This window comes from Spinacia oleracea, chromosome 1, assembly GCF_020520425.1.
Source record: "Spinacia oleracea cultivar Varoflay chromosome 1, BTI_SOV_V1, whole genome shotgun sequence".
NCBI classification, from domain to species: Eukaryota; Viridiplantae; Streptophyta; class Magnoliopsida; order Caryophyllales; family Amaranthaceae; genus Spinacia; species Spinacia oleracea.
Window position 1 is genome coordinate 92,284,697 of NC_079487.1, and position 23,312 is coordinate 92,308,008.

A 23,312-nucleotide genomic window follows, 5' to 3' on the forward strand; every position below is an offset into this window, starting at 1 on the left:
AGACGTAGGTTTGGGCATGACCTTAATGAGTCAATACCTTTGAATTTGGTTGAGGAAAGGATTACTCTTTTGACTGACGATCATATGGATGAGTTCAAACAGTTGTTTGTTATGCATGCTCTTTCCTCCTTTTTAGCCCCTACTACAAACAGAACCATTGATTTGAGGATAGCCAAGAGTGTAGTTGATGTGAATGAAATCAAGACATATAATTGGTTTAAATATGTACTTGACAGACTTTGTGAAGCCGTTTCAAGTTATAAAGATCTTAAAAATCCTAAACCTTTTGCCGAGTCTCCTGAATGGTGTTGTGGTTGTGTTGTCATGTTAGAAATCGTTTATTTCCACCGTTTGAAGTTTAGGAATGTTGCACTAGACTCAACTTTACCACTAATTCAACATTGGACCAATGACCTTGTTAGAAATAGAGTAAAACTTGAGATGAGTTGTAAGAGTTTTGGGAGTGGGCTTCTAGATTTTAGGATCTACCCTGTAAGTGAGAAGTTAGTGTTTGTGGATGGCCACGTTTACACGGGAGAAGATGTTGGTTTGCGAGCTAACCAAGCTTCAAATAAAGAGGGTAGAGGAGATCAACATGCTGGTCAAAGGGAAATATGTTTCCGGCTTCCCCCTGGTTCTATGTCAGATGACGACATTCGTGCAATTGCTGTTGATGTAAGTTCTTTTCTCTATGATTATTTAATTTTTGTTTTGTATATGTTTTACATTTATTATTCACTTTTTCTGTTCATTTTTTTTTTGTAGAAAGTATATGAGAACTTCTTGTTCATGAGAAGGGATATGGAAGTTGTCTCAAATTTCTACATGGACCAGATTAAAGAGCTTCTTTACTCAATGCATCATGATCCCACCTCGTCTTCTCCCCAAATATCCCAGTCTGATGCATTTTTTAGTGATCCTCGTGTGCATGCAATAGTTGATGAGATTGCAGAGCTTGTCATTTGGGTGACCAAACTGCATGGTGGATTATATAATATTGCAGCTTTTGATAACTGCATGGTAACACTCACTTCACCTTTATTTATTCCTATATGTTAACAATGGGTTACTATATTTTGAAAAAATGTTACTATAACATGAAGTTCATATTTAACACTAAAAGGTCCTTTTACTACAAGATAGTGTTCTTTTTTAGCTTTATTGTTACCTTTTTTTATTGTTTATTTTTTGGTTTTTACTTTGTTTCTTCTACTGATTTGTATTACTATACTACTTATTTCAGAATAATAGAAACCAACATCCTAATCTTAACCAACCTAACACTCATCATATGGATGACGGTGAGAATGATACTGAGGATATTATAATACCCACAATCGGATTCGAGCATGTTCTGGAAAATGGTGGTGCCAAATGTTCGGCTGTAAATTGGAAGGCTTCTGATGGTGGCAATACTTTAGTTACACCATTTCTGAAGTCCAATATCAAAGATATGAAGTTTCTCTCTGAGTTCATCCAAGAACTCGTTGACAATTGCCTTATTGATGATGGATGCATGGTTTCCAAGTAAGTACATCATTTTCTCAGATCATTGACCCTTTCAATATATATAGGCACCTATAGGAAAACCATAGTGACCTTTTTTTTTTCTTCTTCTTACATGTACTTTTATTTCCAGTGAGCAATTTATTTCATTTCATGATGACTACGTGATTCCAAGAAATGAGTTTTGCTCATTAGGAGCATCTTCTGGAGATATTCACCGTAGTATCATTGATTGTTGGGCTCTTCTTCTTAATGAAAACCAGAAGAACCGTGAGGAAGGAGCTACAAAATTGTATCTCGGTGTCTCAATGAGTGTGAGTTTTTTTTTTATTAAATTAATAGTTTAAAACAACTAACTACTAACTAGTTAGAGTATCATTTTTCCTAAATAAAATTCTTTTTCATGTTGTTTGTTGAAGACTGAATTAATAGATGTAGAAAAAATCATACTATCTATGTTGGAAGTTGAGTCACAACAAACAAACCTTCTACATCAAAGTAGGAAGAATTGGATTCAATTGCCTTCGAACAACTTTGATGTGTCAAAGCTTGAACTGGTAACAATCTTAATTTATGTACATATGTACTTCAAAACTGTGAAACGTTTCTCTATATACATAGTGTCCTTTTTATAATATATAGTGACTGTTATTGGATGCATACTAGTGTATCCTAGTGGGACTGATATTGGGATAAATGTTTTTGTGTTTTGTCTGTTTGAGGGAGGGTATGAAAAGAGGATGGAATTTAATATTGTTGTGTGCACTTATATGCTAGTTACCTGAATTAAGTGTCTGGTGAATGAGCTAGATAGAACAACAGGTTATGAAATGTGCAAAAATAGTCACTGTGTAATTAAAATTGTTTTGTGCAGGTATTCGTTCCCGTGTTTTATTGTAAGCATTGTTTCCTACTTGTCTTAAATTTGAAGGAAGGAAAAGTGCAGTTTCTTGGCAGTAGGAGTTACAATAAAGCCAATATCGAAGACTTTGGATTATTGGCGGGTGTTTTGGTACTTCTCTATCACTTAGTTAAACTTGTCCATAGTACATGTAGTGTCAAACCTCATGTCGTGTTCATTTTCTTGTAGTGTGAAAATTTCAGTACATATATTGATGAAAATCTTCCACAAGCCGCATTAGACATGTTAAACTACACCATGGACTTTCCAACGATAAACTGGAAATCTGCGAAACCCAACTTTGATGATGCAGTTTATGTGATGACAAGCATGCTCTACTTTGAGGGAGATGATGTGTTCAAATGTGATGCTTTGAGAACAATTGAGTTTTTTGTTCTTTGTGATTGTTAGTTTTTTGTTTCAAATATTTTTAAACGTGTTCTAATCTTTATATATTTCAAAATTTGTCAGGCTCCAATTAGGCGACTTTTACGGGCCCAAATTGGGGCTTCTTTGGTGCTTTCTGACATGAACACGAGTAGGTTCGATGTGCTGAGTAAAATGGCAGAATTTCGGCCTCGGAGAGAACGGATTGCAAAAGAATTGGACAAGAAAAGGAAAGGAAAAAACAAGGTTGCTACTACATGAAGTACAGAGGAGGTAACAAGCAGCAATCAATATTTTGTACAGAACTAACAGGCAGTTAAATGTAATCATCAACTAAACAATTAATTTGCAGTTGTATTTTGTAGGAAACTTAACCATTTTCCCCACTGGTTATGTAAGTGGAAATTCTACATTCGTTTTGGAATTATATTTTATAAAAGTACTAATTGTCTCTAGTTGACTCAAGTTGACTTATGGTGTATTGCCATTTGTGGTTATTATAATATTTGAAAAGGTCACTATTTTGCAGAAAAAGATTTTTTGGATTTTTGTTTTGCTTAGGTGTGTATTGTGGGACAATAGCCTAATACTATAACAAATACGCAACCAATTCTATTCAATGTGAACTTTTTCCAAACCCAAGTTGACTTGCGTTGACTTTTGGTGTATTGCAATTTTTGCGGTTATTAAATAATCAGATAAGGGTAACTTGCGGAGTTCAAGGTTACTTGCTTGAGAGGTTTCTAGTTCTCTCGACAGCCATGGCTAGACCTCGAAAGCGCCATCCCCAAGCTTCAGGAAAAAGCAATGCGAAGCAGAAGGACAACCCTACAAAACCATTGACACGTGCTGCTACGAAGGAAAGCTCGAAAAATGCAACAATGGTGGACGAAGCTGACATTTCAGATTTCTCCGATGAAAACCCAGATGATCAACTTGTGATTGAGGAGACGATTCTTACCCCACGTTCTTCCCTGATTGATTTGCAACATCAATCGCAGGTGCATAATGATTTTAATGCATGGCTAAATGGGTTGAGTAGGGGGCAAGATATTCGTACCCATTTTCGTTCTGGAAGGGAAGGGATTCCAATTGTTCCTATGATGCATGATGATAGTAGAACACACCCATCCCCTAGTTTGATTGATGAAACTGTGATTTCTGAACCCCCTATGGCTGCTAGTGCTACGAATATTGAAAACCCTATTATGCGAATTGATTTAGATGACATTGAAGATGAGGTTCAGTATTGGAAATCTGCTGTGGTATGCTACATTTTGGGGGCAAACCCTCCTCAAAATGTGATGGAAGGATTTATTCACAGGATTTGGGGGAAATTTGGAGTGGACAAGGTGTCACTTGCTGGACGTGGCATCTTCCTAGTTCGTTTCAAGACTATGGAGAATTGTGACAAAGTCCTTAATGGTGGCCCCTATTTTTTTGATTCTAAGCCAATGTACTGCAAAGCTTGGACACCCAATGTTGATTACACCAAAGAACCTGTTCAGGTGGTGCGTCTGTGGATCAAATTACCTGGTCTGAATGTGAAATATTGGGGGGAGAGAAGTCTTTTCAAGATAGCTGGTATGATTGGGAAAGCTATCAAGGTGGATCAAGCTACTTTGAATAGGGATAAACTTATGTTTGCTAAGGTCCTAGTGGAGATAAACATGGGTCAAGCCTGCCCTAAAGTCTTGCATTTCATCAATGAGAAAGGGATACAGGTTGAACAACCTGTAGAATATGATTGGCTACCTACAGTTTATAGTGTCTGCAAGGGAATGGGTCATGTGAGTGACCAATGCAAGAGGAAACAACCTCCCAAACAGAAAAATGTTTGGGTGAGGAAAAACATCCAACACACTGGTGTGCCACAGGAAGTTGTTGTTGCTGAAAAGGTAACTACTATCAGTGTGGCTCCAGCTGTCAGTGAGGGGTTCACCCAAGCATCTGGTTTCAGTAGACAAAAGTGTCAGCAGTTAAGACCAGTTGTGACTAGGAATTCTTTCCAAGCACTGACTGAAGACATAGAGTCACACCTGGACACAGCTAATGAGTGTTGTGATACATTAGGAGGGGGAGTGACAACCCCTGTTCCTAATGGATAATATCTTATGCTGGAATGTGAGGGGGTTGAACAGAACTGCTAAACAAAATGAAGTGAGGAAACTGTTGTTTTCTCAACATATAAAACTGTTCTGCCTTCTGGAAACTAGAGTGAAAGCTTCTAAGTTGGGTGCAATGTACCTTAACCTTTGCTCCAACTGGTGTTTCACTACAAACCTTAGTCACCACAAAAATGGAAGAATAATCTTGGCCTGGGACCCTGTTTGTTTTGAGTTAGACATTATCCACATGACAGATCAAATCATTCATTGTTACATCAAACCTACCTCCACTTGGAAGGGTTTCTTTTGTTCTTTTGTCTATGGCATGATGACAAAAAAGGGAGGGAACCTCTTTGGTCTACCCTAAAAGTTCTTGCTGATGTGAGTAAAGAAGCATGGATTATCATGGGTGATTTTAACTCCATCATGGAGTTAAATGATAGGGTTGGCTCTATAGTGAGATTGTATGAAATTCAGCCAATGAGAGAATGCATGGATTACTGTCAATTGAGCACCATGAAAACTGTAGGGAGACACTTTACATGGACCAATAAGCAAGATGGAAGGGACAGAGTTTTTACAAGGATTGATAGGGTGTTATCCAACCACAAATGGGATGACATTTATGAGTCAACTGAAGCAATGTATCTCCCTGAGGGGGATTTTGATCATTGTCCAATGGTTCTGGTTAGCCACTCCCAGAATCATCAGAGTAGACCATTTAGGTTTTATAACATGTGGACAAGTGCAGATTCTTTCATTCCTCTAGTTACTGAGAACTGGAGGAAAAGTGTTCATGGATGCCACATGTTTAGGGTGATCCAAAGACTGAAATGGCTGAAGTCTGATCTTAAAGAGTTGAACCAGCAAGGCTACAGTGAGGTGGAAGTCACTCAGCATCAAAAACACCAACAAATTTTGGAGGTACAAGGAAGATTGCATGCTAGCCCTGGTGATCCTTTACTAGCCACAGAAGAGAAACAAGCTGCTGCTGCTTACAAAATTGCCTATGCCAACTACATTTCTTTCCTCCAACAGTCAGCCAAAATGCACTGGTTGGAGAAAGGAGATGAGAATTCTAGAGCCTTTCATCAAAGTGTGAAGCAAAGAAGAAAACAGAACAAGATCTACTCTCTCCAGTCTGACAATGGAGAATGGTTAACTGATATGGGGGACATTCAGACCACTTTCCTAAACTTCTACACCTCTCTTTTTGGAAAGAAAATGGAAGCAAGAACACCTGTTAATCCTGTCATTATAGACCAAGGTCCAAGATTGAATCAAAACCACAGGGAGCTTCTGGATTGTAGTTTCACCCCTGGTGACATCAAGAAAGTTTTGGATGATATCCCTAACAATAAAGCACCAGGGTTAGATGGTTACAACAGTCACTTCTTCAAGACAGCTTGGCCAGTTATCCATGAGGATTTGTGTGCAGCCATTATGGACTTCTTCAATACTGGTAAGATCCTTAAAGAAGTCAATGTCACTTCCATCACTCTTGTTCCTAAAGTTAGTGTTCCAACTTCTGCTGGTGACTTCAGACCTATTGCATGTTGTTCAGTAATTTATAAGTGTATTTCCAAGCTTCTCTGTGGCAAGCTAAACTCCATGTTACCTGATATCATATCACATAACCAAGGTGCTTTCATCTCAGGAAGGTCTATTCTGCATAATGTGTTGGTTTGTCAAGATATTGTGAAAATGTACAGAAATAGCCAAAAATCTGCTGGTTGTTTAATGAAACTGGACCTAAAGAAAGCCTATGATACTGTTGAGTGGGGGTTTATAGAGGAAATTATGACTGAGTTGGGTTTCCCTTCTCATTTCATTCATTTGGTGATGACCTGCCTCACTACCACTCAGTATTCCATTCTCATCAATGGTGTTCCTACTCCTCTGCTGCACCCTAAGAGAGGTTTGAGGCAGGGTGATCCTCTCTCACCCCTTCTTTTCACACTATGCATGGAATATTTCGCTAGGGCTATGCAAGTTGTTACAAGCCATCCTCTTTTCAGATTTCACCCTAGATGCAAGTTGCTGCATCTGAACCACCTTTGCTTTGCAGATGACCTGCTCATGTTCTGCAAAGGTGATCCTAAGGTGGTTCAATTGATGCTAGAAGGATTTGACACCTTCTCTAAGTCCACTGGGTTAACAGTGAATCCCTCCAAGTCCACTATTTACTACTGTGGGTTGAATGATGCCACTAAGGCTGCTATTAGTTCTTTGTCTGGTTTCCCTACTGGATCCCTCCCTTTCAGATATCTAGGGGTTCCAATCAGCCCTTGGAAGATAAAAGGGAGTGAATGTGACATTATGATTGACAAAATGGTTGCAAGAATAAAAGTGTGGAGCTCAAGGAATCTCTCCTTTGTTGGCAGGGTTCAGTTGGTGAATTCAGTTCTTATGAGCATTTGTGTCTATTGGGCTCAAATCTTTATTTTCCCCAAGTCCATTCTGAAAAAGATTAATGCCATTTGTAGAAGCTTCCTGTGGTTTGGAAACTATGAAGATAGCAGGCCTGGTCCTGTGGCGTGGGATAAGCTATGTCAGTCTAAGAAATGTGGGGGGATAGGCTTCAGAAACATTGTGTTATGGAACCAAGCTGCTATCTGCAAACAAGCTTGGTCTATAGCTCAGAAGCAGGACAATCTTTGGGTAAAATGGACTCATGCCCTTTATGTGAAAGAAGGAGACTGGTCTCAGTTCATTGCTTCCAATTATGCAAGTTGGGCTGTTAGACTAGTGTGTTTGGTGAAGAACAAGTGTTCTGGAAAGCTGCTCTCTTCTGAATGGTTGACTAAAAGCAAATACTCTATTAAGGAGATGTACTCTAATATCTGTGATGCCCATCCTAAAGTGCACTGGCACAAACAGGTGTGGAATAGACTCTCTGTGCCTAAACACAGGTTTATCCTGTGGCTCTCTATGTTGGACATATTGAAGACAAAAGCTAGACTTTTCACTGTGGGGGTCTACTTGGATAACTTATGTCCAATTTGTGGTATGCATGAGGAAACTGCTTTGCACTTGTTCTACATTTGTAGATTTAGCTCTGACTGCAAGGCCTGTATCTTGCAGTGGATAAATGTCAGTCATCAGGGTAACTCCCTAGTTAATCTCCTCAGATGGCTTAAGAGGAACTGTAAAGGGGATTTCAGAAGAAAGGCTAGCTACACTGCAATAGCTGCTCTCACTTACCATATCTGAAAAGCAAGGAATAGTGCAGTTTGGGATCACCTTGTCCCTTCTGTTGATCATACTGTGAATCTGATTAAGCAGGAAGTCAGATTGAGAATCACTAACATCATTAGTGAGAAAGTCAAGCTTCATGATAGGAATTGGTTCTTTGCTTTGTAGAGTTCCTTTTTCTTTGTTTGTTCCAGACTGAGTGTAGTCTGATTAGTTTGCTTTGGTGTGTTTTGGTTGCTGTTGGCTTCCTTCACCCTTAGCCAAATTGTATCCCTGTTTTGTGGTTAATATATAAATTCCCTCTCTTGCTTGCCAAAAAAAAAAAATCAGATAAGGTCACTATTTTACGGAAAATTATTTTTAATTGTATTTTCGGCTTTCCTATTATTTTATGGTACAAGAAGCTTCCCAATGTTAATAAATCCAAATTCCAGTATTAATATAACCAATCATACCTTTTGTTTACAAGAATTGTCAACGTAGGATATATAGTTCTATGCATGCACTATATAAAAAAAGGGTCACTATGAGACAACTATAGCATCATCAAAATAAAATCAATTCAGTTGGACTTCCTGTTCTGTCAGTTCACACAATGGTAGTGAAGTTTGCTTTTCATAACATGAATATTGGATCAATTACCAAGAATAACAAGTAAGTCATTCCTGCAGTCATAGTGACCTTCATTGAAAGTATAGTTACCAGAATAGAAACAAAATTACAAAACTGAATTACCAAAATAGAATATAAACTCAAGAATCATAATAAATGCTTAGGTGTTTTGGAGCCAAATTCCCTGTGCTTTCTCCTTTTCCCCTTGTTAAAGTTGTCATAACTCCCTGGAATCATCTTCTTTGACTTTCCTTTAGTGTTGGCATGAGCCGAGTCCAAAACTTGCACAGAAGTCTCATTCTCAGTTGTCGTATTTGTTGTGTTATGTTCATTGTTGCTTGCAGCTGCAACAATTGTTTGAATAACTTCTGAATCTTTCTTGAAGTTATCGTCAATAATTTTTCTAGCCTCTTTTATTGTATGGCTCTTAAGGATCAGACTGTAGTATTTTCTCATCATGTGTAAACGCCAGGGGGTGAAACTGTTCAATAATCCTTTAGCTTTTAGCTGTGCCTCATGCTTGTTCCACACCTCAACCTTTGCGAACTTTGTCCATCTAGAGGAGATGTACTTCTATGGGATTTTTTGAACAGAATGCATATGCAGAACACGAATACAATGAAATCATAACCAACCTGACTCCTCAAAATTCGTGCAAGGACAAATAATGATCTCATTCGGCAGATCATACATCACAGATTGTGCGGAGCCAGCTCTATCTTCAAGGTAAACTTAATAAATCATCGTCGGTCCATTTGTGTAAATGAGTTGTACTTGCGATGCAACAACAAGATTAAATTCTTCTTCAAAATCCCTGAAAAGTGTATGTGTGTAGACTTGAGCAGCATGTTTCAATAACGAAGTCATTGGATAGTGTGAAGTCGGAATAGATTTGGTGGTGTTGAATTCATCAGTATATTTTTTCCTTCTCCAACTCTTTATTGTTTCTTGAAATATGTGATAGAACTCGGTCAAACTAGTCTTCTTAGTAGCTCTGAAACCCACAATATTATTCGTACTCTCACTCCTCTGTGATGACAAAATCCTTGCAGAGAAGAAGTCCTTACTCAGAGTCCTTGCCCACTTGTGTCGTAATTTATATATTCTGATGAACCATTTGTGTTCCTTTAGATTGTACTTTATGACCATTGCTTCCCAACATGTGTTAAACTCAGCTTCATTAAGACAACCACTCAAGCATTTGTTGAAATCGGCTTTGAATGTTGAATCACTCTTCAGGACTCCAAATCGTGTTACTGCATTCTGCATCAAATGCCACACGCAAAGTCTATGCCTTGTGGTTGGAAATATCTGCAAGAATCAATATAGTTATTATCCCCCTAAAATCATGGTTATTATCTTTGAAAAAGGTCACTACATAAATGATTATCAACTTACCTTCTTTATTGTTCTAGCCATAGCTGCATCTTGGTCAGTAAAGAGTGTGATTGGACTTTTGTCACCCAAGCTTTTTTGAAAGTCTCAAACAGCCACACAAAGGATTCTCTTTTCTCATCTCCTAAGAATGCACGCGCGAACATAGTATTTTTCCAGTGGTTATTTATCCCCACAAACGGTGCACAGATAAGGTTGTAACGGTTTGTTCTGTAAGTAGTGTCAAAGACAGTAACATCACCATAAATTTTGTAATCTTCTACCATCATCGAATCCCTCCAAAACAAATTACAAACCCTTACATCCTTATCCAACCTTATTCTGAAAAAGAAATTAGGATCTTCATAATAAGCATCTTGCAGTTTGTCATAGACAACTTGAGAATGTCCTCCTTCAATAGCCTTAATTTTCAGCTTATAACATAAATTCATATGATCCTTATATGAATGTCCTACAGCATCTTCTCCACCAGCTTCGTTTGACATGTATCAAAAGGACTCACTAGGTCGAAAACATGATTCGTGCATAGCCTCTATTGCTTGCTCTTTAGGTACTGTCATTGCACGTTTTGAGTGGTGTAAATGGTTCCATAGTTTTCTTGTCAGGGGGTAGTTGTGTGCCATAACATGTTGTATTATCTCAAATTGACCTCCATCATTTAGTTTTGCTTTGATCAAAGCATTGCAACCTGTCCTAGTTAATGCAAATCTTCTTGGTTTTCTTTTATGTATTTTCACAGAAGAACTTTCCTCAGTTAGTAGACCTTCAATTTCATCTTTCTCCTGTTTTTGGTCTTTTTTCAACACAGTGTTTCTTTGTCCAGCTGCTGAACACAGAAACAGCTTTGTTTTGACCTGTGTAGTTCCAACTTTTCGTACTTGCTTTGCTATCCTTACACTGAAACCTACACCAGCCGCATGTTGGCAATACAAATCATATTATTTCTGTAAGACTTGCCCTAGTTTCTCCAACTAACCAACCATAAATTTCTTCACCATTATTTGTTGCCCTAGCCGTACTCTCTTCAATTAGTTCAATTATTGTGTAAATAAGTAACCGTGCTACCAACTTACAATACTATGTTATATACAAAACTAACCTATTATCCATGTAAATACCATAGTCCATCACTTGAAATACATATAGTAACCTTTTATTATTTTGTAGTTATCTTTATGCAATTAAAACGCCAATAAACAAGGTATAAAACTCACAAACTAGATATAGTGACACTTTATCACAACATAGTAGTGTTTAACTTCAAGGTAAAAGTTACGGACATATAATAATAATCAATTTACTCGACACTAATAGCATATTTTACACAAATCGCAGAATTAACTCACGAAGAAAATAAAATCACAAAATCGCAGAATTATATGTTTACACAAAAAATAAATCACATTAATAAAAACGAAATTGTATAGGTACCTTCTGTGATTGCAGAAATCAAAACTAGGTCATCTTCAACCTCTCTCAGCTCTTCATCTTCATGATCTGCAACATGAATTTTACAATATAATGTATGAAATTCTGTTTAAAAATAGTATAGGTTGATACATTTGTTATTGCATAATTGATTACCTTGATTATGAATGTGTAAATTTGCACTTGACTCTGATTCATAAATCGTTTTGTTAAGGTCAATTTGTGTGATTTATGATGATTGATTCTCAATGACTTCAGAATTTTCAATTGCTCTTCGATGTTCTTATTCGTTTTCCGGTAAGGAGAGGAGAGGGAAATTCATAGAAGTTGAAGGAGAGGCGAAGGTGATCGCGAGCTTGAGAGGCAGAGAGATGGAGGAGAGAATCCTGAGTTGAGAGGCAGAGCAGAGAGCTGGTTTATTTGGTGAAGGTGATTGCGTGGAAATAAGGTATGCGACTGCCCTTTTATTTTTTGGCACGTGTGGGCCTTGGGTCCACAGTAAATTGATGGTGGACCAGGTCCACACAAGAACTTTCCCCCAAAATATTATTTTATTTTATCTTATATTATCACATAAATACTTTAATATTCTATCCAAATTTGTATCCAATGATAATTTTAACCAATTAAATTCATCGGGTTATTTAATTTCTCACACTTTTCCATTGAGACATTAAATTATTCTCATTTTCCCAATATCAGAATTTTAATAGAAGTGAAAATTTGTAAATAAACGTAATTTTCTTTGTTTAAATAAAAAAAATAGAGGAAGCACAAATGCACATTAATTAGTCGTCAAACGCGTGTAAAATATCAAACGTAAAGAACAAAAAGAGACGGAGGGAGTAGTATTTTATGCACGTGATGCGTGCCGATATTTTCAAAATTCTTATTTGATATGTACGCATGTAAGAGGTTGTCGAGGCGGCTAACTTTAATATAAAGCCATTTACATCTTAGTAGCTAGAAGACAAAAGAGGAAAATGGTAGGAAGAAAAAGACAAAAAATATAAAATTATCATTTCTTAAAAAGAGTAGCATTTCATTAAAAAGAGTATCGTTTCGTTAGAAAAAGTATCATGTCTTTAAAAAAAAGGTACTATTTCATTATTTCATTAAAAAAAGAATATCATTTCATTCAAAAAAGTACCATTTCTTTTAAAAAAATATCATTACTCTATTATTTGTCGTTTACCTCTTCTGTCATTCTGTGGTGTCATGCATTTGCTAACAAATAACGGTTAGCCGCACAGACTTCCTCACGCATGTAATGTTCCAATGTTTTATAAAAAAAAAGTTAACAATTTTTGTAAGGGTATTATTGATATCTTACGTGGACACCTAAGTGCTAAGTTACTACACTAAAGTTTGATCTGAATGAACGAAAATAATACTTGAATGGCCTTCTTCTTTAATTTGTTAATTAAAACATAGTACTATATACACGCTACACAAACAACACAAGTTGATGGAGTTGGTGGGGAACTCACCTTGTGACTTAGAGGTCACAAGGTCGAGCTCTATCAAATGTGAAATGCTTAGGAGTGACTCAAGCGAAGAGCTAAGTAGTTGGACTGGTTAACCTGTGATAGGTGTTGGTTCAGTATGGTCCCTTTTGCTTACTAATAAAACATGTAAGAAAAATTATTTAAGATTAAAGAAAAACACACGTATTTATATGTACAAATATGTTTATGAATTAATGTAATAACAAATTAACTAAAGTAAACGTAAAAGATTGTGTTTTTTACTCTTTTTTTTTCAAGATGCTTGTATAACCATATAAAATTAGTGTGTGATTAACACTAAGACTAAGAGTAAGTTTAATTTTGTAATAAAAGAAATACGAGGTTGAAGTGATGGATTCCATAATTTTTTAACTATCTTAATACTTGCTTTCACTTTGCTAAAGGAATTCAATTAAATTGTTGTTGACTTTTGGTTGTCACGTGCATTGGAATTTCATTTTTTGCAATATGAAATTAAATAATCGGTTTTTAGAATTATTGCAATGAAGTTTATAATTAATTGAATTTAATTATAAACTTATTAATTAAGGGTATAATATTCTATTTAACAGGGGAACACCAAAAGGTCATTTAATAAAATAACCTCTTGAGTTTCCTTATAGAATAGAGATTATATATGGATGTTCCTATTTGTTTGCCTCGTACCTTATTTGATTATAGTCATCACATGTCTCTCTTCACACCCTATTAATTTATACATAGTGTTTTGGACAAATTGTACTTAGAGTCGAACTCGTCTTAGGGAGGTGCTAACAATAAATTTTGAGCAAGATAATAACGAGACAATGAGAGCTAGAATTTAGAGAAAAATAGTATATTATTAGTAATATTTCGGTGTGTCTTTACAAACAATCACGGATGATTTTTATACTGTAATACAAATATAAGTAACGTACAAAAAATGATTCAGTAACTAATTAATTACGTGGATCCTAAACTCATGCCTCGCCACTTAATGTTGTTGTAACTGACGGCTCTCTTGCAGCCATTGTGTAGGCGAGTAAATGGAGCGTTGCACACGCTTAACTGGCTTCCACACATGCTCTATGTGGCATACTTGCACCACGTCACTAGGAGGGTATTTTCCCCCTGACAATTGTCCCCAAACCTATTATGAATTTCTTCCGGGAAGTTCAAAGGAGAAATGGGTTTGTTTTGAAAAGGGGGAGGAAATAAAACCTCCTTGCTTCTGATTGATTGACAGAGTGTAATGATGACCTCGAGAAATCAACCGCCCTCGACCGCTAATAAATGGGGGAGGTTGCTTCTCCACTTCCTCGCGTTTCCACATTCTCTCTCTTCTCTTTGCAAAAAAGGATCCTCTCATTTCTTCAAGAGAAACTAGGTAACTTCTCTCTTCAATTTTTCCTTTTCCCGTCTCTTCCATTCTCATGCCAAGCAAAATGGGGACCAAATCCACTCGCGCAAAGAATAAGAAAGCCGTAATCAATTGCGACCTAGAGGATGGGCCGCTTCTCAGGCCGAGCAACATCCTTGATAAGAAAAACACTCGCCCGACGACTTGGGGCAACCAAGATGCGGCGGCACTGAAGGCTGATTGCAGTTTCCCGTCGACGGTTATGGTTCGCCTGCCCTTGCATGGTGAGCGAGCCGACTAGCAAGCAGATGGTTGAACTTGCTTCTACGAATATCCCTTCAAAATTAGGTACACATACCCATTTACGCCGCTGGTGAGAGGCGTTTTGAAAACCCTAGGCGTGTCGCCCGCTCAACTGATGCCACAAGTCTGCTGAGTGTTGAGAACCATCGACCATCTTGGAGACAAGTTGGGGGTGAACTTATATATGGGTTTAGGATCAAGCGTACACCTATAAGGTCTAGAACAACGACGCCGGGAGGTACCTGCTACATGTTCAGGACAACAGGGAGGCACTGCTAGGGTCAGACCAATTAAATGACAGGGGCTGTATGGGGCGGTTTTTCTTTGTGGAATTGGCGAGTTTGGGTCCTGATATTGACTTCTTGACTGGGGAATGGAAGGCCAGAGGTACTTTGTGTTTGGTTTCTGTTTGGGGAATTTGTTTGTAATTGACATTTTTCTCACTTTCCTGGTTTTGCAGGTGTGTCTTTTGACTCGGTTGGGATTGGTGCTCAGGATGTAGAGAAGACTGCAGTCATTTTAGGGACCCCTCTGAGGGACATGATCTTCTACAGGGAAACATTTGAACGGGGTGATAAGCCACAAGAAGAGGAGTACTCCGAACCTGAGGACATGTCAACTTCAACAGGTAAACGATTAGTGTTAGTGCAATTTTTTATTATTCCTGAAATAAGAACATGAGTTGTCGACGAGACTGATTCGTCTGTGTCGTGCGTTCTGTAGGAACCGGGAGGTCGACTCGTTTTGGTAAGGCCCCAACTGCGGACATCTTACTGAAGAAGAGGCTGGAGTCCTTGGGGAGTGTTTCCCGCCCTACGCCTACTGCTGTGAGGTCGCCAAGGAGGTCGTCAAAGACTACTCCTGACGCGACTAATACTGGCGAGATGGGGTCGTTGATGCCTGCTGAATTCAAGGTCCCGCCTCCGTCTCAGAAGAGAAAACTAGTGGTGGAGTTCCCGGATGACTATGGGTCGCCAGACACTCCATCTTACAAGTTCTGGCTGGAGGTGGACCGCCTGTGGGTGCTAGCAAGTCGAGAACACCAGGAAGCCTTGCCCCTAGTTGTTGCCACTGTCGAGAATGTCTCGGATGCCTGGAAGGTAAACATCTTGACTGCTCACAGCTTCCTTTTGGATCTTAGTGCTTTATCATAACTTCAATTTTAATCTCGGAACACCTTGAATGCTCCTGTACCAAACCTTGCAATCTGCTCTAGCCACACGCCATCATGTGGTGTCCCTAGAAGACAAGTTAGTAAAAATGAAAGTCGACATCAAGTCAACAAAGAAAGAACATACAAGGGCATCTAGATGGTGTTGCAAAGGAGGCGAAAGTCAGAGCCGACGCGCTGGAGGCGGGGCAGATGAAGTTGAATGCAGATGTCACAGCTCTGACTGCCAACAAGGAGGCGTTATCTTCAGAGGTTGCGGAGCTGAAGGAATCATTGGATAAAGTCAAGGCAATGATCTATGAGTGTGTCGGCTACTATACCTGGAAGACTCAGGCTGAGCTGATGGGGGACTTTCTGGAGGGCAAGCACACGAGTTGGACCCCCAAGGACGACATCAAACAGTTTAACATTGCATTCCCTGAGGAGTATGTCCCCCCTGGTGCTGAGTGCGACGAGAACGACGTTGAGGAGGGTGCAAGTGCAACCAGCCCCAATGTCGGCGTCGGGTCGGTACCAGGTGATGGCGAGCAAAAGGAGAATGAAGGTCCTGAAGTGCACCTTGATTAGTCCCTCCCCTGATAAAAAAATTGTTAAACGTTTGTAGGTTAACTGGATACTATTGGTTTTTGGTTGGCCCAAGGGGGTCAACAAGATATTTTGGTTATGTTTTGCCTTGAAGACGGCAGTCTTTTGTGGCTTGCTTTAGGAAGCAGGATTTTTGTGCTTAAATATTTTTGGACTTGTGGCGTTCATTTGTGTGTTGTTTTCTTTGTTTTTTGTTAGTTTCTGCTGGTTGTTGTCCTTTTTTCAGGTTTCTTGACACTTGACCTTTCCTTGTTTTGACGACTTCAGCTCGACGGACGCAGCGCTGCGCTGACGAAAGAGTGTAATATGGAAAAAAACGTAATTCTGTATTTCTGTAAAGATGTGGACCGTAAGGTGCACACTGTAATTTGTATTTTGTAATATGTAAGATGTAACTTTGTAAGATGTAAGGTGTAAATTGTAAAATGTAAATTGTAACTTTGCAATGTACAATGCAATTTGTAATGTAGTTTGTAAATCTTTGAATCTATAAAAAATCTTTGGCCACTTTGTTTGACATTGTTTTCTGCATTTCGTGCTTCGCATTACTTTCCCAAGTATAGCTCCTGTCGACTTGCATTCTTTTTGTCGAATTCGTCATGTACCAGGTAAGCTTCGTATTGTCAACAGAGTAGAGCGTGAGGATTGGTCGTTGGTGTAGCAAACAACCCTCCGATGCTTAAGTCAGTACGAGGTTACTTTGAATGAAATGAAATATAAAAAATAACAAAAGAGGGAGTCCAGAAGATACCTAGCGAGATCATGTCGTTGATGTGTGTTTTGGGGATTGTGGCATCGATGTATGTATGTTGATAACCATCTTGGAGGTGTCCCTAATTTCTGGGTTCTGAATGTGAGTTTGAGTTTGAGGTTTGTATGTCCTGCAAAATGAACTGGCTGCGTTAGGGCGCCAACGGCCCTCCAATGTCTAAGTCAGTAAAAGTAATAAAATGTAAAACAAAGAGAAAAAAAGAGGTGGACGACTTAGCTTGTTTTTTGTGAATGGTCTAGCTTGCGTGTTATCTCATACGTTGTGTTCTGTGACAAGATCGTGTTGTCCCCCCTCCCGAGGTCGTTGACTTGTTTCCAATGATCTATTTACCTCGACACACAGAGTGTTTGCAAGAAATAAAGTAAAGAGTGTAAAATATGAGTAAAGGGTTAGAATTGATACAGTTTTAGGTGCATCGTGTTCCAGCTCCTTGGTATTGGTCTGCCGTCTCTATCTGCTAACTCATACGCGCCATAACCTGTTCGTCTTACAATTTGATACGATCCTGCCCAAGTCGGAGCCAATTTCCCATGTCGCGGATCCTTCTTATTGAGGAAGACTTTACGCAACACCTAGTCTTCTTGTTGGAAGACTTTAACTCGCACGTTCTTGTTATAACTTATTTCGACACTCTATTGATAAGATTCTATCCTTACCCTGGCTACTTCTCTGAGCTCATCGATTATATCAATGTCGTGAGCCAGCACCGAGTCATTCCCTTCCACCGTCATGAACCCGTAGCGCGTTGTCGGAATCTCGACTTCAGGTGAGATCACAGCTTCACACCCAAACACCAATGAGAATGAAGTATGGTTGGTAGCTATTTTGGGTGACGTCCTGTCTGACCATAGTATCATGGGAAGTTCTTCTGACCCTTCCCCTTGGCGTCGTTTAGTCGCTTTTTAAGGTTGTTGATGATGATCTTGTTGCTGGACTCAGCCTGTCCATTAGCCTGTGGGTGCCTCGGAGTTGAGGTGTGTAAGGTGATGTTGTACCTGGCACAAAAATCCCTTGTTCTGTTGTTGATGAACTGAGAACCATTATTGCAGATGATCTCGGATGGGATCCCAAACCGGCTCAAGACGTTGCGTTTGATAAATGATATGACTTATGTATCTCGTACTTCCTTGAATGTTTCTACCTCGATCCACTTGGAAAAATATTTAGTCATTGCCAACATGAAGACGCGTTGTCCTGAAGCTTGAGGTAGAGGACCCACTATATCCATTCCCCACTTCATGAAGGGCCAAGGAGATAAAATAGGTTTAAGCTCTTCGCGGGGTTGGTGAGATATAGATGCAAAACGCTAGCATGAGTCGCACTTTTTGGCAAAGGCAATGGAATCTCTCTTCATGGTCAAGGAATCTGAGGTAAGTGCCCCATAGTCATAGTTTTGTGGGCTAAACTTCTCCCTCCGGAGTGATTGCCGCACTCTCCATCATCTATCTTCCTGAGTGTCGCCTTGATCTCGTGATGGTCAAGGCATCTGAGGTAAGGGCCTGCGACTGACTTTCTAAATAGGACCCCATGGATTAAGATGAACGTGGAAGATTTCATTCGGAAGCTTTTTTCGTGGGCTACATTAGGTGGAATGGTGTGGTGTTTGAGTCAGTGGATGTATGGGTCACGCCATGATGTGGGAGCAAGTGTTTGACTTGAGGAGGGTTGTTCGCTGATTGGAAGGGTTTCTTTTGTGATGGCTGGATGCATGAGGTGGACAATGGGGACTGTGGTTAATTTGGTTGGGTTGATGTTGGAGCCTAGATTTGCTAATGCATCGGCTTGGGTATTCTGATCTCTTGGGATTTGTTGGAGGTTGCACGAGTCAAATTTCTTAACAAGTGTTTTAGCTACCTCAAGGTAGGCTTGCATCTTGGAGTCCTTTGCTGCGTAGGAACCGTTAATTTGGCTAATAATCAATAATGAATCACAACGAATCAGGAGAATGTGCATGTCGTGTGCCAACGTTAATCCTAAAATTAGAGCTTCATACTCTGCTTCATTGTTGGTGGCTTTGAACTCGCAACAGATGGATTGTACTGTCATGCCCCCTTGAGGCGACTTTAGCACGAGTCCCAACCCTGTCCCCCGTATGTTGGAGGATCCGTCGGTGAACATAGTCCATGTTGGTGGGTTGTCGGCATCCGACAACATGTTGACTTCGTGTGAGGGGGTCGAAAAAGCACGAGGCTAATGCGTGACCTCGTCCCTCGTGGGTGTGACGATTCTTTTTATTCAATCAAGTGTAATTGGATTTCCTGTGAGTTTACACCCAATTGACTAGTATTATAGGAGTCGCCATTCAGTTTTTAACGACAATGAGAAAAACTGATAAAACCCGGTTATCGTGACATAAAGGGAGTGCAATTATGTTTGACCACGACGGCCGTAGGTTCCCTTGTGATCCCTGGTGTGGGGATCTCTCAACATACACCCGCAAGGTAGAGATTGAGGGTTCGGGGGACTGTAACTACCGAGAGGAGTACTTCGCTCGTCGATAACTCCAGAGGCAGGATATCCTTACTAGCTCAGCATAAATAATTGAAGGGACATGCGTTAACTATTAAACTAATCTGAATTGATTTTAGCAATATGCAACATATAATACTAATTCGATCGTGATTATCTGATTTAAATAGCATTAAGGGACCTAGCATGATAATCCGATTTCCCAAAAATATTATATTTGTTAGGCGTGATAGAACAATCAGATTAGGTTAGTTTAACAGTTCATAAAAAGGGCGAGGAAAGCAGTTAAATCATCGAAAAGGGACACATTACGACGCACCCTTGAGAGGTGCTTCACGGTTCTCAGAAAACTAACCACTTTGACTTTGCTATTTCTCCTTTTTATTTTAACGAATCTCAATTATGGGACAGGATACGTTATGTTCGATTTATGGATCGATTGCGATAGAACGCGTGAACAATTTCGCAGCGAGAGGCTTAGGCTAAGGGTTGGAGTCAATACTCAGAATATAATTATGTGTTGTGTGTGTTCTTTTCACGTCGAATTTAGGGGTCTATTTATAGGGAAGAGTTCGTGGAAAGATAGAATTGCAGAGTTCTAATCCACAAAGAATTAGGAAAAAACACGTACCCAGGTACTTTCAGCGCCCAGGCCTGGGCGCCGAAGATTTCGGCGCCCAGAGCCAGGCGTTGAAAATAGGGTCTGGGCTGTTTTCTTTAGTCAGATTCGGATTCCTGAAAGCCGTAGAGTTTGAGATTTAATCGAGTCTTTTAGCGCGTATCAATTTTATGACGGAATGCGTCTGGGCCCGTTACGAACTTTGGGCTCGTTAGGATTTTAATTAATACGTTAACTCTTATTTCCGAATCATATTAGGAATAGGATTCTCGCGGTTTTCTATCTCATTTAGGATTTATGTTGGAATGCAACACCTAATTCTGACAGGTTTCTATCCTTTATGATTTGCCACTTTTAGAAGCTACCTTTTACAGCAGTTACTATTTTTAGCAGGTTTCCATAAATAGCAGGTTTTGGGTGAAATGAAATGGGGAATCGAGATTCGTTTATTTTATAGGAGATGCGTTGTCAAGTGGAGATTTATGTTTTCATCATCGAACCTTTCCCTTTCGGGAATGGGGACAAAAGTAGGTGTCTACAGTTAGCCCCCACTTTGACTGAGTCTTGGAGTAAGACGATGGTCAAAGTATTAGACGGAGTGCGTCACACAAGCCATGGTATACGTGACCTGTTTTGCGAGGGTCTCACGAGCCCCCGAGTGATAACATTTGACTTAAGGGTCATCACTTGAAGTGTCGACATATCCCTCACGTATCATTGGGATTTGTCAACTGATAGTATAGAAACTTCCTCACTTTGTCATTGGAAGGATCTAAAGGTGCGTAGAAACTCCCTCACTTTGTCATTGGGAGTAGCTACAGATGTTTTCGAAATCAAAGCTATAAAGTGTAATTGGGCCTGGCCAAGCCTAATCACGAGGTAAAAAATGTTTTTAAAGATTCTCATTTTCAGGGATAGCTAAACGAGAAAACCCCCTTGTTTTTATAGGACGTAAAACGAAGGAAAATCCAGCACCCTGGTTTTTATAGGACGTAAAACGAAGGAAAATCCAGCACCCTTGTTTTTATAGGACGTAAAACGAAGGAAAATCCAGCAAAAGTTATCGCTGCAGCGACTAAGGACCTGCGCGGTTTAATGGCGCAGACCCCGCCGGCTAAAGATGGCGAGCCTGTCCGCTAAGGGTGGACACCCCGTCCGATAGAAGTGGACGAATCTGTTTTTTAAATTTGAAAATAAGGACCTACGCGGTTTGTGACATAGACCCCGCCGGCTAAAGATGGCGAACCTTGTCCGCTAAGGGTGGACACCCCGTCCGATAGAAGTGGACGAATCTATTTTGAAATTTGTTTTGCTTTTTTGAAAATAAGGACCTACGCGGTTTGTGACGTAGACCCCGCCGGCTGAAGATGGCGAGCCTGTTTTAATTTTGAAGACTTTATTTTTTCGAAAACTGAGGACCTGCGCGGCTAGTGACGCAGACCCCGCCCGCTGAGGGTGGGCGAGCCCTGTCCGCTGAGGGTGGACGTCCCTGAATTCATTTTTTTTTCGATTTGGGAACTCGCGCGGTTTGTGACGCGATCTTGCCGACTGAAGATGGGCAAGTTCCTATTTCTTTGGTTCTTTGTGATTTCTTTTGAGAATTTCTTTTTATTCATTCTTGCAAGAGCGAATTCTTTCGAGGGATGCTCGAATTTAGTTGTAACCTGAACGTGGGCTGACAACGTGTTCAGACGGATCTTGGTCTTGCGACCGTCCGCTTTCGTGATTTTGAGCTAGTCTTTACGGCTCGACTTGGTCTTTGATCAGAGGATCGTGCACAAGTGTCAGTGACGTCCTTTCGATGAGGTCGAACCTGTTGTTGTTCCTTTTGAGATATCCAAACATGATATGGTGTATGGCGCAGTCCGGGAATGTGATTTTGATCGCGCGCTCCTCGTTGGAGTCTATTTTTTTCGCGAGCCCCCAAGCACTGGGGCTCGTCGGTTGTTTTTCGCATCTTGTAATCATGTTTGGGGTCATGCTCGTATGTGCGAGCGACCTTCTATAGTAGTGTGCTACTTTAGCGAAGCCGTGGAGTGCGACTTTAGTTTTCAGGCGACATCCGGTTTTAGATTGGCCCGGATTAACCCTTTGACAGACAAACATTTTTTGGAAAACCAATGACTTGACGACACATATTTTTGGTGTTTCGAAGAATGACCATGATATTTAACTTGTTTTTTTTTTTTTGAAAAGTGTACATAAGCATTTTCTGAGACGAGTCTAAGTTTCAACCAAGTTTTAATGTTATATTTTTTTCTTGCTTATTTGGGAGCTAAAGGTGCTTTGGGCTTGATCCTACTTGCAATAGGGCCTCGTGTTTAGCAACACGGTCTTAAGTCCTTTCCTGTTCCGTGTTTTGTGAAATCTGGGCCTTGGGCTGCATTTTCAGCGCCCAAGGCCAGGCGTTAAACATTTCGGCGCCCAGCCGTGGGCGCTGAAAGTCCTTTCCTGGTAATATTTGACTTTCGGATTTCCTAACACGTTTCTGAATGGGATCAGGATGTCATTGGGTGCGTTCAGCTATATATAGGGGCTAGATACGTCCCTATTTTCTACTACTCTCAAATTCTTTCTTTTCTTTTTGTTGTGCTTTAATTATTCATTGCTTTTGCCATGTCGATCCCTACTTTCTCACTCCAACGGACTGTTAGGCGTTGGCTACGGGCCCTTACTCCTACAGAAAAAGCTTTGTTAAAAGAATACCACCTAGAGGCACTTTTAGGCTTACAACAAATTAATATTGATTATAACTTTCTGCATGCTGCCCTAAGCTTTTGGGACTCCGATCATCATGTTTTTGCCTTTCGGGGCAATGAAATATGTCCTTTGCCCGATGAATTTGCTGCGATCCTTGGTTATCCTACTAATGCTACTCCTGTTACTCCTGGCACTATTGAAGATGGTAAAACAACCATAAGGGTTTTCCTAGGGCTAGATGATAACATGTTTGCTGAAATTGTTGTAGATGATAAGGTTAACTTGGCAAAACTTGTAAAACATCACTTTAGGCC

General features: G+C 39.8%; 1 protein-coding gene across 1 annotated transcript; it reads right to left on the reverse strand.

Annotated features, from left to right (window-relative positions):
- Window positions 1–8,856: 8,856 nt before the first annotated feature.
- On the reverse strand, window positions 8,857–10,589 carry LOC110780299 (protein FAR1-RELATED SEQUENCE 5-like). Its single transcript, XM_056834305.1, has 4 exons — window positions 10,285–10,589; window positions 10,108–10,177; window positions 9,484–10,020; window positions 8,857–9,282 (listed from the first exon to the last, which is right to left on the reverse strand). Exons 1-4 carry the CDS (start codon window positions 10,587–10,589, stop codon window positions 8,857–8,859), a joined length of 1,338 nt encoding a protein of 445 aa, XP_056690283.1.
- Window positions 10,590–23,312: the final 12,723 nt, after the last annotated feature.

Excerpts from the sequence above, each read along its gene's own strand:
- LOC110780299 (XM_056834305.1), bottom strand. The coding sequence starts at position 10,589 with ATGTCAAACGAAGCTGGTGGAGAAGATGCTGTAGGACATTCATATAAG. Across the intron at positions 10,021-10,107 it reads TGGCTAGAACAATAAAGAAG|ATATTTCCAACCACAAGGCA; the intron begins GTAAGTTGATAA and ends TGATTCTTGCAG. Across the intron at positions 9,283-9,483 it reads ATCTTGTTGTTGCATCGCAA|AAGTACATCTCCTCTAGATG; the intron begins GTACAACTCATT and ends AAAATCCCATAG.